At 40.9% G+C, this 18376-nt stretch overlaps 3 protein-coding genes across 3 annotated transcripts in view; all 3 read right to left on the bottom strand.

Annotated features, from left to right (window-relative positions):
* The window catches only part of ttll12 (tubulin tyrosine ligase-like family, member 12), a 78506-nt gene extending 72144 nt beyond the window's left edge, over positions 1–6362 (bottom strand). Inside the window, exons 1-5 of the mRNA XM_050036069.1 lie at positions 6138–6362; positions 5167–5339; positions 4026–4224; positions 2397–2556; positions 1526–1659 (exon numbers count right to left, since the gene is read on the bottom strand). Of these exons, the coding sequence (XP_049892026.1) occupies positions 1526–1659; positions 2397–2556; positions 4026–4224; positions 5167–5339; positions 6138–6278 (807 nt within the window). The 5' untranslated portion in view covers positions 6279–6362. The remainder of the gene's footprint in view (positions 1–1525; positions 1660–2396; positions 2557–4025; positions 4225–5166; positions 5340–6137) is intronic.
* Positions 1–18376, bottom strand: part of scube1 (signal peptide, CUB domain, EGF-like 1) — a 647001-nt gene that overhangs the window by 49801 nt on the left and 578824 nt on the right. The window lies entirely within an intron of this gene.
* LOC126384791 (sorting nexin-4-like) overlaps positions 8943–18376 on the bottom strand; it is a 21812-nt gene continuing 12378 nt past the window's right edge. The window contains exons 11-14 of the mRNA XM_050036086.1: positions 17635–17734; positions 17334–17479; positions 12669–12783; positions 8943–12574 (exon numbers count right to left, since the gene is read on the bottom strand). Coding sequence (XP_049892043.1) covers positions 12527–12574; positions 12669–12783; positions 17334–17479; positions 17635–17734 — 409 coding nt within the window. The 3' untranslated portion in view covers positions 8943–12526. The remainder of the gene's footprint in view (positions 12575–12668; positions 12784–17333; positions 17480–17634; positions 17735–18376) is intronic.

The raw sequence follows: 18376 nt of genomic DNA, 5'->3' as shown, positions 1-18376 counted from the left end.
AGGAATGCCTCTGTTGCAAGGAATGGGAGCGGTTGCAGCCTTATTTTCAAGGTCTGGATGTGACCGAGGACGAGACACCTCCACCTGGAGTAACGTTAGTATCCAGCTGGGCTTTATCTAGAGCTGGCGAGATATATTTCGGCCGCGCTTTGGAAAGCAGAGCTAAATTGTAAACAAACATGGCAGCACACCGGTAAGGTAAGACATCACATTTACATGTCATTTTCTATATGTTCTCTGACATTTATCCCAACGATATGAGGCGGTCTTTGTGGAAAAAAAGCTTGTTTAGTGGACTAACTTTGCACTTGAAGGGATGCCCGTTCACTTACGTTTTAACAGGTCTGACGCTAAGGCTGCATCTAGGCTAACGGCTAACATGCTAACTATTATTTCTATGTCACTAGTCACTTGAAACAAATTTAGGACGATAGGAGATGGGTTGAAATAATCCGAAATTTCCCTTTAAGATAGTATTTCTCAGTGGGGGTGGTAACTTCCCCCAAGAGCCTGTAAGAGAATGATGGGGGACGCTGGAAGCAATGTATGTGAAAAGGAGGCCTTGCAGTGTTCTTGGGGGTGCTTGTGTGTTTGCTTTTCAACAGCAGTTTCGTCCTACATGCACATTTTCACTATTTAATCATTCAACTTGCTTTTACCACCACCATGATGAAGCTTTTTCAACGAGGCTTTCCCTGCTAAAGATGAGACTTGCATGCAGCTTTTCAGTGTTTACTATGGACGAGAACGTTCTGGTGCTTGGGCGCGTGCCTCTGGCAATTGTTTTAACATGCATTGAAGTAGAAAGCTTCCCTACTCCTGTGCAGGGCACGCTGGAAAATCTTGAGCAACAGTGCAATAGAGGCATTGTCCACAATACTGAGACGTTTTCTCAGCATCCCCCTCTCTGACACCTCAACTGAAGACTCCAGTTCCACTCCCAGGACAGAACCAGCTTTTCTGATGAGCTTATTGAGTCTCTTAGCATCAGTTGCCCTCATCCTCCTGCCTTAGAACACTACAGCATAGAAGATGATTCTGCTACCACTGATAAAACATCTGCAACATTTCCTGAAAGATCTGAGCCTCCTGAGAAAATACAGGCAGCTCTGGCCTCCCTTATACACAGCATCAGTGTTTTAGTGAACGCCCAGATACTTGTAATCATCCACAATGTCCACTTCAAGTTGCCTTGATGCTGACTGGGTTCAGACGGGTCCTCTTCCTCCTAAAGTCCACTACCAGTGTTGTCTTTGTGACGTCCACATGACCCACAAAGCTGTCCATCACACCCCTCGTCGTCCAAAAGCTTCTGCAGGTGGTAGGACTGTGAGCAGTATCTTAAGTCTAAACTGGTGCATAAAACTTCACCAGAATACAGGAAATGAAGTGTTTAACACTCAGAATTTGCTGGGGGAGGAGCCCCAGACCCTCCACCACAACCTTGATCTTGACCTTCAAACCTGTCAGTCGAACAGTTGAAACATTTGTGTTGCGTTTCATAAATAAAAAAAACGGTCCTCACCTCATAGTATGAGTCTGGAGGCTCAGTGGTAACACTACTGACCCCTTCTAGTTCAGCAGGTATCCACGGTAACAGCCGGCATCGCCTCAGCAGGGGGTCTGTCTCTCCATACGTATAATCACGGGTTACTTCATCTGTGGAGATAATTAGATTATTGCCATGTGGACATGCTGAACATCGGTCATCTATGATAGCCTAATCAGAGCAACAGACAAAGGGAAACACATGGATAATACTTTTATATATTTTACGTAAACTAACAGGACATTTTTAATCATCAAAAGCAGTAATTATAGTTTACATAAAAGAGTTGGTCAGAATGAGGGTAGCAAAAACTATTGCTCTATTAATTCATGTGGACTAATTGATAATTTAATGACAGGGTTTTAAGACAACTGCTCTTAATTCAAGACTGTCACAAACTTTCCAGGACGTCTGGTCACCCCAACTCAACCGAGGGCATTGTCCACATAAGACATGATGGGGAGGCTCAGTAATACACATGAGGCAGTCATACGCCTCTACTATATAAGACTGTGAACAGGATGCTATGTGTTAGTTGCTCTAGTGTAGGAGGAACACCCCTTCTGAACTCCTCCAGGGTCAAATATTTACGACCCTGCCCCCGGTCTCACTCCCATCTTGATAAACGCTCCTTTCAGCCATCCCCGTTGAAGAGGGGTAAAAAAAGTCACTTGAGACCCCTCTATGTTGTCACTTGAGACCACTCCATGTTCTGAATATCGATTAACATCTTAAAAGAGTTCAGCTTGGCACAGATTGACATAGACCAGACCAGGAGTTGACCCTGCTTTTAAGATTCTTCCTTCCTCTATCTGTGTGCTGTGTGTGGATGTGCGTCTGCTTTCACCTCCTTCATGCAGGTCCTGCAGAGGCCAGAGCACAGAGTAGGCCAGCCCTCCCTGAACGTAGAGGAAGGGAGACATGCCACAGCTGGGCTGGTCAGAGTGCTGCACCTGGCTGCCAAACTCATCCATGATGTACCACACCGGAACCTGTTCTTCTGGAGACTGCATCATAAAACACAACAGGAGGGGTAAAATGGAGGACAGAGAGTTGACTGAGACAGCGGCTATGTCCGCACTTGTGTTTGCATCTGTGATGTGGAAAACATGTACTTCTGCTCATTCTTCACTTCCATGAATAAAAGCAAGAACTCAACAAACCTCAGTGGTCCCTATATTTCAATGTGTTTCTCATTTTAAAAGAATCCTTTACAACACAGAGCTGGACCTATACTCAAATAAATCACACTCAAACTAAGAGGTAATAACATAAGTGTATTGATGTGGTATGTGTATAGTAGTATGTCTATTGTAGCAGATGTATTGTGAGTATGTATGGTGGTATGTGTATTGTAGTATGTGGATTGTGGAAAATGTACTTCATTGTGCTTTCCTTGTTTATAGTGTATTGTGGTTTTATAATATTTAAAACTGTACAGTTTTAATAACATTGTAGGCCTATATGCAAAAGCCCAACTTGGGACAAGAGTTGAAAATCAGCAATAGCTGTAAACTCTGTGCACAAAACATCAGTCTCATACTCTGTATAAGACCAAAGAATCATGACAAGTTGAGTTAAAAGTTGCAAGTACTTGCAACTTTTCAATCTGCAATGTTCTGAAACCTGCCAGTTTCCACGAATGCAACTAGACAAGACGACGTATTATCTCTCTGTATTCCGCTCTAACTTCCTGCTTTTCTAGCTTTTTTTGTACATTGATAAACTTCGTAACATCTTATTTATGAGGATAGTGATAGTGGGATACTTGCTACAGTTGTATTTCTGGCAATACAATAGCAAAAAGATGAGACAGTTCATTTTTGCTTGTCGGTCTCTACAAACGTTCTCATGTTACAGCTAATCAGCTGTAGTGTATTATCATTTGCTCTGAAGGTTTGGAACAGATGACCAGTAAGGGGCCCAGGGTCAAAATTTGGAACAGATGACCAGTAAGGGGCCCAGGGTCAAAAACATATATGGTCAGGGTCAAAGAAGATATTTATAGCGTAGGTGTAGGGTTGGAGAAATCCAACAAAAACTCTTGAAAGCTGACACGGAACAGGCACGAGAGTAAAACCTGGCGCGAGGCCTCGCATTTTCCAGGCGATTAAAGATGCAGCATGTGCACAGCCCCTTAGAGTCTCCTCAGCTCTGATTGGTGGACTGTGGATTCTAGCAAATGCCATCAGGACCAGCAGGAGGAGGCAGAGGAAGATTATGTTTTCACAGATTATCTGTCTCACGTACTACTGCCCCGATAATGTGACACTTTCAGCAAATATGACACAAAATCCTTTTTGTAACATTTATAAATAAAGAAATTACGTGCAAATACACAATGTAACTTAACCCCTTCCAAGATGACTGAAAGCAGCAATGTTGCAGATTCCATGTGTGACAGCGGCTATAATAAACAGAAGTAGTGTGATATTGTAAGCAAGTATGAAAGGCTGGATCATGTTTTCTAACATACCCCCTGGGAGAGTTTATAAGTCTGGCTGTATTTCCACATGCGCTCCATCACCAGCTCCACCGTGTCCGGGTCAGGGGCCTCACCGTGAAAGTCTATCCCCATGAGGGCGGCCATTCTGGGCAGCAGGCCGGGGACCTGCTCCAGCTGCTGACGGGTGTGATCCACGCGGTACGTCCAGGCATGATCCACCAGGAAGACACTGCAGGCAGGACAGCAGGAAAATGGACAGGAGTTTAAAAACTCATTCTAAAATTTCACTCAATCAGTTTATTGTTTATGTTGTTTTTAATTAAGACCTTATTGTAAGACTCTTAATTATGGAGCTCCAAAGTGTACATTATTACACTATTAATACTATTGTTATTAATACTATTCAGTTATTGTGTATAATGAAATCACCTCTTGTAATAGTGACTCCTTAAGTTTTAATAATTTCTTCAACTACTTCCCAAATTCAGAATCAGAATCAGAAATACTTTATTGATCCCTGAGGGGAAATTATTTGCATTACAGGTGCTCCTTGCAAGAGAGGAAAGATACGTGAAAATATAAGAAATTTAACAAGATTATTTACAAATATATAGTTCAAATAAACAGGATTATATATATATATGTAACTTAAACAAGATTATTTACACAATATATATGGTAACCTAAATAGATAATACACAGAATATATACAGTCAAGGTAAAATGGGGTTATTGCACAAGTTAAATTATTGCACATGTTGACAGTGAATGAAAGTACTCTTGTGCCTGACCAGCACACGGTGGAGTGGGTGTGAGACATTGTCCAAGATAGTTCGTAGCTTAGACAGCATCCTCCTCTCTGACACCACCATCAGAGAGTCACACTCCGTTCCCACAACGTCACTGGCCTTGCGGATCAGTTTGTTGAGTCTGTTGGTGTCCGCCACCCTCAGCCTGCTGCCCCAGCACACAACAGCATAGAGGATAGCACTGGCCACCACAGACTCATAGAAAATTGTTCATTTATATATTTTATTGAATTTATTCATATAGTTTATTTCATTATGTGTTTTTGATTGAATTAATAATAAACAAAATGTAGAGTTTCCATAAAATAAATACTGTTAAATCCTTGAGTGAGGGGGGATTTTCAGGCATGTGGCGCCCTCACCTGGTCGGCTCTGAGGCTGACAGCCCACTGTCCCGGGTCACAACCACTTTACACCTGATCACTGCTCCAGGGTTGCCCCTCTTCTTCTCCTCATTCTCTCCATTTTGCTCCTCCTCGTCATCTTGTCCTTGTTGGAACTGCATGATTCCGAAGACTTCCCCAGCATCATAAATCTGTGACATACACAAACAGTATGATGAGCCTATTTTGAAATGTAACCACCAGACTCCATTTGAGAGAATTTGTCAATTTAAAGTTTGCTTGCTTCTGAGCTTTAACACAGCTTCTTTAATGCGTTTGTTATAGTGTTAGTTGGTTAGGTAAAGTTGGAAAGATATTGGCAGATTCGAACTTCCGGGATCAATAACTCTTCAGCGAAACGTTGTTAAAACACAAAACACGCATATTTTCAATTGTAGTAAGATAGACAACGAGCTACAAACAAAATTTCCTAAATTACATGCCGAATTTACCCCGGGGACATATAGGCCTACATTTGTTTCAAGTTTTAGCCACGCCATATTGGTTATGTGTGTTTGCAAACAATGAAGGAAAACTGGAAATATCAGTTTTTAAAGCGAGTTTGGAAAAACACCCCTCCCTTACGACAGACCGAGTTAACATGCTATATTGGCAGATTTTAGCTGGGTATCGAGTCGAAACATAAGTTAAGGTTTTCCTTATCTCAGATAAAGGCCTTATAATTTGTTTTAATCTGCTAATAGCCCATTTTCACCTCAAAAGGCGGCGTCCAGCAGTTCTGACCATAGATATCTATGAACACTGACTACCCATATAAAGTTAAAAAGACCAGGAGAAAAATGTCTGACAACGGAAATCTTTCTGACGAGCATGTACTTATTCCATATCGGGACTGCAGTTACTGAAACATAAGCAGCATTCCACTCTATCACACCTGAAGGAGTGACACGGTGCTGTGTTGGCTGTATGTTAGTGAGCAGCAGACAGACCTCATTAGTGATTTTGTGATGGAGGCTCTTCCAGTAGATTGGGGGAATTCCTGAGGACTGCAGGGCTGCGGCGTGGAGGGCCACAAACAATCGGAACTCCTCATCCTCGTCTCCATTCAGATTTACAGAGTTTGATGACATGACTCCGGTTAGATATTACTCACGTGGAGGTAGATTGAGCAGACCCGGAAGCAAATTTCCCTTTCCTGGGACAAACAGCATGGATACCAAGAGGCGAAGCTCCGTTGAATTTTTTGCCNCACACACACACACATATATATACATATATATATATATATATGGCCTCTTGGACCATTTATATCAGAACTGATTACTGCTTTAGCATTAAAATATATCATATTAAAATAACCTATATATTATTATTATTATTACTGTCCCCTTACTGTACAAACTGTAAATAAATCTTTATTCCTGACTGTGTGATGTCGCCATTAATGTGTTTCTAGTTAAAATATTGATTTTATTTTTTGGTAGATTGGCTAATTTGGTGATTTTGAATTTTTAATCTTCTCATAAGTGGATGTAATATGTAGAGATGCCGTCTCGGCTGTTTTTCTTCGTTTTGTTTTTTTTGAAGTCCATATTTTGCTTTACAAAAACATCCGCTGCTGTGACCAAGCTATCATGAGGTGAGTAGCATTGTAAGCATAATTAATAGCGATATACTTCAGTTTGTCTGTGTGTTTTTGTATGCAAGCGGGTCTGCTAAAGTCTGCTGACAGTCCAAAATGGCGGCGGTAGGCCGAAACCATGGGCGAGTCTGTTGCTATGGGGCGTTCTATTGAGCTTCGCCTCTTGGTATCCATGCTCTTTGCTGTCACCCTCCAGAATCGCATCTCAAGTTACATTGCGCATGTGCAATCCCCCCATGTTTGACCCCGTGTCTCAGCCTTCTCTTGAATAGCCTTGGGATGACAACGGCATGACCCGCCCTAATTTCCCTCTGATTTGCCAGTACTTCAGGCAAGAGACGTGAGATTGGTTAGTCACGTTAAATGTTACGGTAAGCCAATCAGAGGCAGAGTAAGGAAGAATATGGCGGGGCATGTCTATTTTAAATTTAGTTTTTATTATTTATTTATTTATTTGTATTTTTTTTTTAATTTCCAGGAACAAATTCAGACCATTAGGCTACAACATCAAGTTGACAAAAAAGTACAAACAATACACATTACAGACCATAGAACTCCCATGGAAAAATAAACAAAAATAAATAAATTAGAAATAAAAAAATAAAAATTAGAGAATAAACGAAATGGTCAGAGGTCTAATCAGAAAATAATCTTGGAATATTTTTGTAAATGTGAAAGACTAACTTACTTTCCATGTCATGAAGACAAGGAAAAGTGGTGAGGCATTAACATATTTACATCTGTGTATAAACTGTTTAGCCATAATAATCAAGATATTGTACATCATTTCCTTTTAAAAAAAAAAAATAAAAAATTAAAAAATCCACCATTAACACTTCAAATTTGATATCATTATTTTCTAAATTAGGTGCTTGAAGGTCCTTTGGGTCATGCCTTTTTTTAAACAAGTGTGCAACATGAGAACCAACATTGCAAAACACATGTTTAATAAATAGTGGGATACAAGTGATCAACCTAAACAACAAAATAACAAAGCACAAGCCAGGCGGGGGAGCGTGATACAAAAAAATAACACAAAAGGAAAAAACAGAAAAAGAAAAAAAAGTATAAATACATACATTATGAAAATCAAAATTATGTAAGTAGTGTTTGTGTGTGTGTGTGTGTGTGTGTGTGTTCTCTGTAGAAGATTAGAGATTAGAGAGCAAAATGAAGAGACCAAGGAAGATATAAGAAGATAAATGGAAAGAAAGAAAGAAAGAAAGAAGACAAAAATAAGATAAATAAATAAAAATGCAAGGAACTAGCATGCTTTTGTTTGTGTTTTTTGCTCTGTCCTGCCATCACACCTGTGGCAGGTGGCTGGTCTGTTAAGTGTCAAGGACAGGGGGAAAAAAACACTGAATTTGCTTAGAAAAAAAAACAAAGCAAGAAAAAAGAAAAGAAGCACTGAAAGAATATGTGATTGTTAAAATTAATTTGAAAAATACATATTACAGAGAGGGCGGCACGGTGTTGTGGAGGTTAGCACTGCCACCTCACAGCAAGAGGGTTTCTGGTTCGATCCCAGGAGGGAGCTCTTCTGTGCGGTCCAAAGTCCAAAGACATGCAGGTTAATTGGTGGCTCTAAATTGGCCGTAGGTGTGAATGTGAGTGTGAATGGTCTGTGTCTAGGTGTAAGCCGTGCGATAGTCTGGCGACCTGTCCAGGATGTAGCCTGCCTCTCGCCCAATGTCAGCTGGGATAGGCTACAGCCCCCTGCGACCCTCAACAGGATAAGCCGTTACGAAAATGGATGGATGGATGGATGGATGGATGGATGGATGGATGGATGGATATTACAGAGAGTTAAATAAATCAGGAAAACTCATGTCTGATAAAATATTCACAGAAAATAATTTGCTCAAAATGTATCCAAATCACTTTACACAAACTTCCTGCAGTTACTGCGTTCACTATTTAGGTTAATTGTACAGTTTATCGGTTGTTCTGTTCAGGGAAAAAAAAAAAAAAAAAATCAGTTGTTCTGTTATTGTTATGCATTAAATGCATGAATTATGTCACTAATTCAGGGTTCGTGAGTTTACTCAATGACAGAAAAAGGATCCCTTGAGAAAAAGGTTGGAAACCACTCTCTTAGTTAATGTTGCATATTTAAAACACACAAGAAAGACTAAAAATACAAATCCCATCAGTGGCATGGACTCGTTTTATTCAAATAAATAAAACAAACAGCTACATCCAAATTGAGGATTAAAATCTGAAATACAAATAGGTTAAGATAAATGGACTTATGAAAACTTCACAAATACACACAAAAAGCTTATTGCTGGCAAGCCTCCAATACAGGAAATAAACTGTTATTTAATGGGTCAGTTCAGATTTTTTGAAGTGGGGTTGTAAGGGATACTTATCCATAGCCAGTATATGACATACAGCAGATGTTGGTTAGCATGCTCCAAGTTTGGAGAAGTGGAAGAAGTCTGACATGGAAGCTAAGCAATCTCCTGCTGTGGACGGGGTCAGCACAAAATGTGTTTTAACAAACTATGCCATAGTCACACAATAACACAAACTAACTGATCGAGGCAGTGGTAGAGCAGCAGCTCCTTTCTTCAGCAATGTTAAATTACTGCAACAGCCTCATTATCCTATTGGTAATCAGTCTGAGAGCAAGGTAAAGCACTATAATACTTTTAATATATCACACTTTTAAACTGATATTGATTTTTTTTTTTAGGTGGCTAAAATTTGTTTTGTTACTGACCTCATCCACAGCAGTAGATTGCTCAGCTTCCGTGTCAGACTCCAGCCTGCTTTTGCAAACTGGGGGCATGCTGACTGACATTTACTGTATGTTATACACTATCTGTGGTTAAGAACTTAATACAACCCCACTTCAAAAAATCTAAACTATCCCTTTAAACATATAAGAGAAAACATTTCAGGCAATATACAGTATGAAGGTTAAATTCAATTAAATAAAATCATCTCAGACTGATTTTCATGAATCTTATGTGCAGCTTCCTGTACATTAGTATAATACACTGTCCTGCACATCAGCACATGAAATCAACATCTTGTAGCTTCTTCACTTTGACTGATTCATTTAAAGCATGACTGGAAGCAATTACCTCACCGCAGAGGGAAATGTAATGTCATATAGATGATATTTATTATACATATTTTTGTGTTTTCGCCACAGTATCCTCTCCTGAATGTTACTGAGCACTACAGCGTACTTTCAATGTCTTTATAGTCATGTTTAAGCAGCTCAAGTCATTTTCACACCTGTAGTTCCTTTTATTTGGTTCAGGCCGAGGGAAAGCCGAGGGCAAATATGACATGTTGCTGCCTTTTAATTCTGCTGCAATGTTCTTCTTCATGTTCTTGTTCTTAACACTTCTCACTTATCACAAGTGAACCAAGACAAGTGAACATGAAGTCATCTGGACTGCAAGTCTGACAGCTTTGGCAACTGAAATCAGCTCCACATAGACCCACATGGATCAAATCAAATTCTAGTGACTGACACCAGGTCATGTTACTCTTCACTGAACCTGATGGTTGATTTATGTTCTCTGGATTTATGAGCATGTATCATGAAACATGACAAACAGGTAGAGAGGCATGCTGTGCTGTAATATCATGAGGGAAGATTGTGTGTGTTCGCTACTGTTCCACTGTTTTCACTGCTTTTAAATTTCTGAAGTGTCAGGGACAATCCCTAAAGCATAGACATGTTACCATGGTTACCAAAAGCGTTGGGTACCGGTCACATTTAAACTGATACCAGTACCAGTTCAGAGAACTCGAACGAGGTGCCCAGCAGTACCTTTTTCAGCACTTTACCATTTGAACAAGCAGCAGGACTGATGTAATAGACGTAAAATAAATCCTGCTCCTCTGCTCTTTTCTAATCCCACACAGAACTAATGTGCTGTCTGTCTGCTTATGTGTGTGTGTGTGCTCGTCTAAAAGTTATAATTAGTAATATAATTTATTGTTAAAATATGGTAGAAAGCAAAAAAGACCAGACGCTGAAACTATCACAGCAGATTGGCGCTATAGCAACAGCTTGGGGCCGTATGCATGTCGCACCTTTAATCGCCTGGAAAACACGGGGTCGGGTGCTTCTCTTGTGCCTTTTCTGTGCCAGCTTTTAAGAGCATAGCAGCAGGTTGCGTCTAAGGTTGCTAAACAACCACAGCAAGCACCGCATCAGCCTATTTGCCTGAAATCCTGAGTGCAGAGCTGATCTTCTTCCAGGCACTGTTTGTGTAGGCCTGTTGTCTGTCTAAAGCTCTGACAGCTCTGCACTAAAATGATTAACTTCTTCTCCCAGTTATCACAGACTGATATTTATGGATGAAGGGAAAGACATCTGTCAGCTGTGATTGGTTGGTCATCATCACATGACATACCGTGCACGCTGCTGCGTTCCAAAAGTTGAACTCAGTTTATCTCAGGGTGTAGCGGTCGCACCCTGAAAAACACGGGCTTGGGAACACATACCTGCTGCATTGCCGTAGCTCTGGCGTTTGAGTGCACCTGCCGCACCTCTACACTAAAAACAATGAATCTGAGGGCGCAAAAAACACGGCATGTGTACAGCCCCTTAGTTTGCTGGGAAGCCGACGGAACAGCTGTGGAGCTCTGTGCTCAGGGATGCTTCTACCTCCTGTCTGAATTTGAACTCTGTGGTTCCATGGAGCTCTGTGGCTGGCTTCCAGGCTTCAGGGTGCTTCACAACACGTTCCTCCTCTTGTCTAAACCCCGCATTCTCACCCAGATGTGCTTTCAGGTACCGAAATTTCACACCATTAGATTTCAAGTGGCTCAGTACTCTGTAGTACCAACATTATTCAGTTGATATCCTTAAAAGTACAGAGATCAGTACCCAACCCTAGATAACAATTGATTCTAATCAGTTCATTAATGAGCCCAATTGGATGTTTGTGCGAAATTTGAGAAAACTCCCTCAAGGTGTTCTTGAGATATCATGCTCACGAGAATGAGACGGATGCAAGGTCACAGTGACCATGACACCCAAATTCTAACCAGTTCATTTCTGAGTCTAAGTGGATGTTTGTGCAAAATTTGAAAATTTTCCCTTCAGGCATTCTTGAAATATCACATTCACAAGAATGGGTCAGATGAGGTCACAGTTACCTTGACCTTTGACCACCAAATTCTAATTAGTTCATCGCTGAGTCGTCAAGAGAATGTTTGTGCCAAATTTGAAGAAATTACCTCAAAGAATTCTTGAGATATTGCATTCACCAGAATGGGACAGACAACCTGAAAACATAATGCCATCGGTCACAGCTGTTGCTGGCACAGAGGCATAAAACCCCATGTCTTTCAAACAGCACATTCCCCAAATGTCAAAGTCACTTCACTAATCTCACGAGTAGTTACTTGACTTCAACAAAAGTGCTTCTTTAGGGAGAGAGAACATGGTCTTATCTAAATCTTGAGAAAGTTAACCCTGTGAACCCTGGTCTCCAGTGTCCCCGTCATGTGCTTTGTGTGAATCACCACCTTCCTAAGCCTTTTCATTCCACAAAAAGTTAACAAAGAACGTAAAAAAAGTTAAAATCGAAAGTTAACTGCATATGAATGCATTTTGTGTAAATACTTCAAACTACATTATCTTTATACGCAATGTTGTTGCTTTACTGTTACTCTATCCAGAAGACACTGGGCATCGTTTCTCAGCATCCACAACTGAGCATCACTGAGAATGGAAATCCTTTAAATATGGCTTCAACTTTACATCTTGAGGAAACATTCTTTGGCATTGCTCCACATTTGTATTCCCTACAGGAAGAGAGAAGAAAAAAAAACGCTTATTATGAACATGACCTCTTCAGTTGTCCTGTAACCTTCAGATAGCTGATGTGTTGTTCTGTACCTTTTTACACATGCTGATTTGCATGACAGCATAGTTGATGAGTGCTTCCCGCAGATCTTTGTCTTTCTGCTCCTTAAAGCGCTGCATATCCACCCACGCCCTTTCAACATGCTCTCTGCAGCGAAACACATCAAATAAAGCACACAGGATATTGGTCAATGTATTATCTTAAAATCATGACATCGACAGGATGTGTGATTTTCTGCTTATAGGTCAGAAACGTTTAAGGCTGCTTTCACACACAATATGCAAGCATTAAATATACAAAATATAATTTTTCTGCCACAAAATAACTGAAGACAAAACAATTACATCATTGCAGTCAGTTTCTCCTAGCTTAGACTCACAAGTCAGTCTTTAGACGCTTTGCTTAACTAAAGACTGATGTCTTTCTCCCTGATTTTGTGTTTAAATGGGCGGATACAATTTCAGAGTTTAAAAAAACTCCCTATGTTGCAGAACCAATAGTAAATCCGCAGGGCGGTCCTTTGGTGGCTCGCTGAACTCTTGTGCTCGTAAACATAGTCCGACTGCATTAAAAGTTTTAAACAAAGTCGCTGTAAGTCCTTCATTTCCACAATCTTGTGGACTGAGCACACATTTGATAAAACGGAGTTAAATCTCTCAGCATCCATTTTCAAGCTCTCTGTGTGTTTGTTTCCTTGCGGACGAGAAAAGGGGGAGTGCACATTTCCAGGAGGGCGTGTCCTTTTCAAAAATGCAAGAGGCGTTGCTTTGTTGCTGGCGGTTTTCTCCGGTGTGTTAAACACACTTTAGAAAGGAGTGTCCCCAGACTATCAGAAGGCGGAGATCTCTGATTGTCTGGTGGAGAGACTACTCCTAGCTAGGGTTCCTTAAAGGAGCAGTGTGTAAGAGTTATGGGGATTTAGTGGCATCTAGTGGTGAGGACTGCAGATTGCAACCAGCTGAAACTTCTCCTGGTTGGGTTCCTTCAGTTTTTAATGTTGAGGTGCCGTATTGATATTATGTAATGATTTAATGTGTGTCTTTAACGCTGCTGCCTTCTTGGCCAGGTCCCTCTTGAAAAAGCGATTCTTAATCTCAATGAGGCAAACCTGGATAAATAAAGGTCAAATAAAAATAAAAAAAATAAAAATTCACAAAGCTTCCTAATATAAAGAGTTGCTCCTAGTGACGGAATTCTAAGAAAACACCTTAGAAATGTGACATTTTCTTAGAATTTCCCCTTAGAGTTAAGACTAGGTCTTTGTCAAGATAAAAGTTATTCACAGAGCATCTTAGACCTTAAGAGAGCTCCTATGGTGAAAAACTGTAAGGAGTAGGGAAGAGGACTTTACAGAGGCTTAAAAGATTCTTTAAGCAGAGGAGAAAATGGCAGAAAGACAAAGAGGTCCGAGAAATATTCTCTTTCTGGATGAAAGCGCGTAAATGAAATGCTATAGATTAGACTGTGCAGAAAAAATATGTATGGTTGATGCTATTTCAAGATACGCACACATTGCCCACCTAACCTTGAAATAAATTGATCACAACACTAAGATATTTGGAAAACTGGAAAAATGCAACAGTGCAGCAGTGATGACTTGGGTCTGTCTCAACCTTCCACCAGCAGAGTGATCACATTAACAATGAAAACACTTTCACATTTAGCAGTTCATTTAATTTCCACTGGGTGTTCACACCTTGCAGGCAGGGCATGTCTGTGACAGCCAATCACACCTGTAAAAGAACGTGTCATACCTAGCAATGGGGTCAACCACACCTCCTCACTATGATAAAAGTTTCTGTCCCTTCCTTGCTCAGAGTTGCTGTGAGAACTTTGCCAAATCACTTCCAAGCTGACACTCCTTGCTAAACTAGGGATGCACCGAAATGAAAATTTGTGGCCGAAGCCGAAGCCGAAGCCGAAGCCGAATAATATTAAACGCTTGGCCGAATACCGAGTACCGAATACCGAATATCGTTGTTTAGTTTTTCATTAGTTTTTGCAGATGAACCCCCTCCAGATTAGTGTTGTCACGGTACCAAAATTGGATCCCACTGTANTCGGCTGTTCAGGTACTTCTGGGCAGTCCACACGCCAAGAAGAGGATATTATTGGAGCCGACTTATCCGTCGCTGGTAAGCCGATGGCCACCGTATTTGACAGGAATACATTACTGTCTGTGTCTGTGACCCCCGTTCAACCCACAGTCGGTGGGATTCGCCTTTCGTTTCTGCAGCTGGTTGAAATCTGTAGGCTGCTCGCACAGCGTGCTGAATGATTTAAGCCTATTTTGCTCGCTCAAAACTATTTTTAGTCGCAAATGCAAGTGTGGTGACAGGCGGATTGCCACACTGCCGACATTTGGGAACTGCCCATTGGTTCGACAGCCCATTGGTTCGACATCCCATTGTTCCGACCATATTAAACTCAATGTTCCGAAGTCCGTTCCGAAATCATCATGATGCCCTGTGGTTAAGGTCTGGTTAGGTTTAGGCACAAAAACCACTCAGACCGCTGCTGAAATTTATACATTTTGATACATACAGGTAGGCTATACATATTCCAAAACTCTGTAAAAGTACACCAAAGCATACATTTTCGTTTCCAAATATTTATTTGAAAACAAAACCATTCATACGGTCAATAAAAAAACATTTTGTTAATAATAAAAAACGAATGTAATCTCAACAGTGACCGCGCCAGCCGGTGGGACTGCGGCTGAATCGCTTCCAATGTTCATTTATTCATTCAATCGTGTGTGTGTGTGTGTGTGTGTGTGTGTGTGTGTGTAGTATGTCAGAGAGGCAAGGCAAGGCAAGGCAAGGAGAGTAGGAGTATCAATAAAAAAAAAAGTTTCCACTAATTATTTCGGGGTTTATTTCTTTCATTCTTAAGTTGTTTTGTTTAATTAAAATGCGTAATATAGCCAACAATATCATAGACCAAAAGTTAATCTAATTTATTATTGTAGAATGTATTTAGCAAATCACCACTTTCAACTGGAGGCACGGCACAGCAGCAGCGCAAAAAGGCATTATAAAAAGCCGACAAATAGTGTTAATTAATTGACATGAGACATTGGAGAGGTTGTCAGTCCTATTCTATAGTCTTTAATATTTTTTTTATTTTATCATAACTTCTCGGTAATTACTCAAAAATGTATTTTTTGTGCGCTTCTGAGCACACGGGCAGCATAAACCATGAAGTTACATATGACGGTCTGGCAGACCGTTGCAGCGCTTGGAGGGGCGCTGTAATCCCGGCGGTCCTAGTGTTAAACTCAATTAAAAAATAAAAGCTAACAAAATAAAAGATGCCTGGTACATTCAGGCCTATCAGTTTGTAGAACAGTGCTGTAGAACAGTTTGAACATGAGGCTGCACTGCAACGTACAAATCACTCCAAATCAGCCACTCCTCGTGGCTGCCTGCACTTTCCCTGTCCTCGCGGCTGCAGCTTGCGCTCTCTTCATCTGCTTCATCGCCACTGCTGTACACAATTTAGAAAGTACAACCACCCCTAATTCATGTAGGAACTGCTGTAGCCAATGTGCAGCCGGCGGGAGCTGCAGGACGACTCAACCACCATGATGAGTTTTTAATGTTTTATCAGGCAATAACTACTCCAGACTCTGCTCTAGTGTAATTTTCGGGACAATTAGGGCAGGATTCTGGATTCGGGACAACTGCTTGGATTTCGGGACTGTCCCGAATTTTTCGGGACATCTGGTCACCCTAGGACATTCTCATCTCCATCCATCCTTTTCCTTATCTCACTCATTAGGCTGCTATAAGAAAAGTCTGCAACCAGGTGACTGCCAACAGAAATTGTTGCCTATAATTGCGACTTTTTTTTTCCTAAAATACTGATTCTGATTTCATATAACGCACTAAAGTAGACATGTATAGGCTACAGTTACTGATGGCATCTGTAATATAGTCAACAGCTTTTTTCCTAAAATACTGCTAGTTCTGTGGCGTTGCCTAATGTCTACAGTGTGCTATAGGAGCGATAATTGACGCGCCTCAGTCGGCATGCGTCAATTATCGCTGTCAGTGCGTTTGGGCTAGGAGCTCTCAGAGAGTATTCTCAGAATGTATGTGAAACGGAACACTTCCAGCTGTCTATCTGTCAGCTCTGCTAAATTTGTGCTAAATTTAGGCTCTTGTCTATTTTGCAAGTCTTGGTGGTGCTTTTTGTGTTTGCCGTGAGCTTAAGGAAATCAACTCACCAGTCTGTAAACTCTCCTCCTGCCAACTTCTAGCTAGCTAGCTAGCCAGGCTGAGGTTTTTAAATGTAAACAGTGTGGTGCTGCCATGGTCAGGAAAAGCGACCCTGCGGCCGTCTTGTTGAAGTCTGGACGTGTGAACAGTTAAATCATTCCACAACCAGAAACCATCCAGGAACATGAACAATTATAAAGCAGCAGCTAACAATGTAAGAAGACGAGTTGTATCTTGTATAATTTCCGTGTGGTGAATAAATAATTGATTGAGTTACAAAAGACGAAGATCTAAATAGTGTAAAAATGTGGCCTTAAACTGGATAAAAAGTCAATTTATATTTAATTTTTTTTTTAACAGATTTCTCTTAGTTGAAAATGTTTTGGATAATGTAAGTACACAAATTATATAACTTTAGTATATTGTTCTATGCAGAAAAGTTAGATATATCTTTGAGCAGTGTACATGACTCACTCGCACTCGATCGTTTTCTCCTTGACGGTCTCTTCACCCTCTGCGATCAGCTCCTCCAGCAGCTTTAGCCTGGCCTCCCTCTGCTCAGGTGCCTCCTGGCCAAACAGCTTGTTGGTCATTCCTTTAAAGGAGAACGTCCGCACAATCTAAGGGACGACGTCAACACAGAAAACTTAATTATATCATAAAATTCTCCTCAAGTCATACCTCGGTTAGACATGACAAAATAGGCCATCTCTACTTAAAAATAACAGACAAAGAAGGAGTTGAGTAATACATGTAAAACATGAGTAGAGTGTACCCCTGTAGCCAGCTCCTCACGCTGCTGTTTCTTGGAGATGAGGTCCTGGGTGGCCATCTCAAGCTCAAACTGGGTCAGCTCATGTTTTCTGCATACTGCCCTGTCAAAGCAAAGTTAACTACATAACATCATAACAGCATGCTGCTCCTGTGCTCCAACACAAGCTTTTAACATAATGAAGGAACACAAAGAGCCAATATCCACTGAACACAGATGTAATACATTAAAACACACCACCAGCCACAAGACAGTTCATGAACGAAATACAAGATGTTACTGTTCATTGCTCTGTGAGTTGGATAACAAATCAAAAATTTTGCTCTGGTTTGGTTCAGGTTCGGCCCGCTTGCTGCTGTGTTGTGCTATGGCCTATTCAAGTGCTGGAATTTGTTATTTACGTGACAACGCCTGAACGCAACACAGGCTCACTCGGAGCTGAAATTAAACGAGTGCTCATAATTTTGTCGGTTATGGTGCGTTGTGTTTTGCCGCGGGCAGAGCAAAAGGAGAGTGAAGAGTTGGAGACAGTTGGAATTAGGGCCGTAACGGTACATGTATTTGTGTTGAACCATTCGGTACGCGACTTTCGGTTCGGCACGACCCTGTACCGAATTATTGGGTGCAGGATATTATTTTATTTTATTTTGTTTTATTTTGATTCCGTTTTTGCGAGCCGAACCATTTAAAATATCTAGTTCCCCGACGGACATAATTGAGTGACGGACCGAGTCCCGTAAATCTC

Source organism: Epinephelus moara, chromosome 23, assembly GCF_006386435.1.
Source record: "Epinephelus moara isolate mb chromosome 23, YSFRI_EMoa_1.0, whole genome shotgun sequence".
NCBI classification, from domain to species: domain Eukaryota; kingdom Metazoa; phylum Chordata; class Actinopteri; order Perciformes; family Serranidae; genus Epinephelus; species Epinephelus moara.
This window is presented reverse-complemented; position numbering and strand designations above follow the sequence as displayed.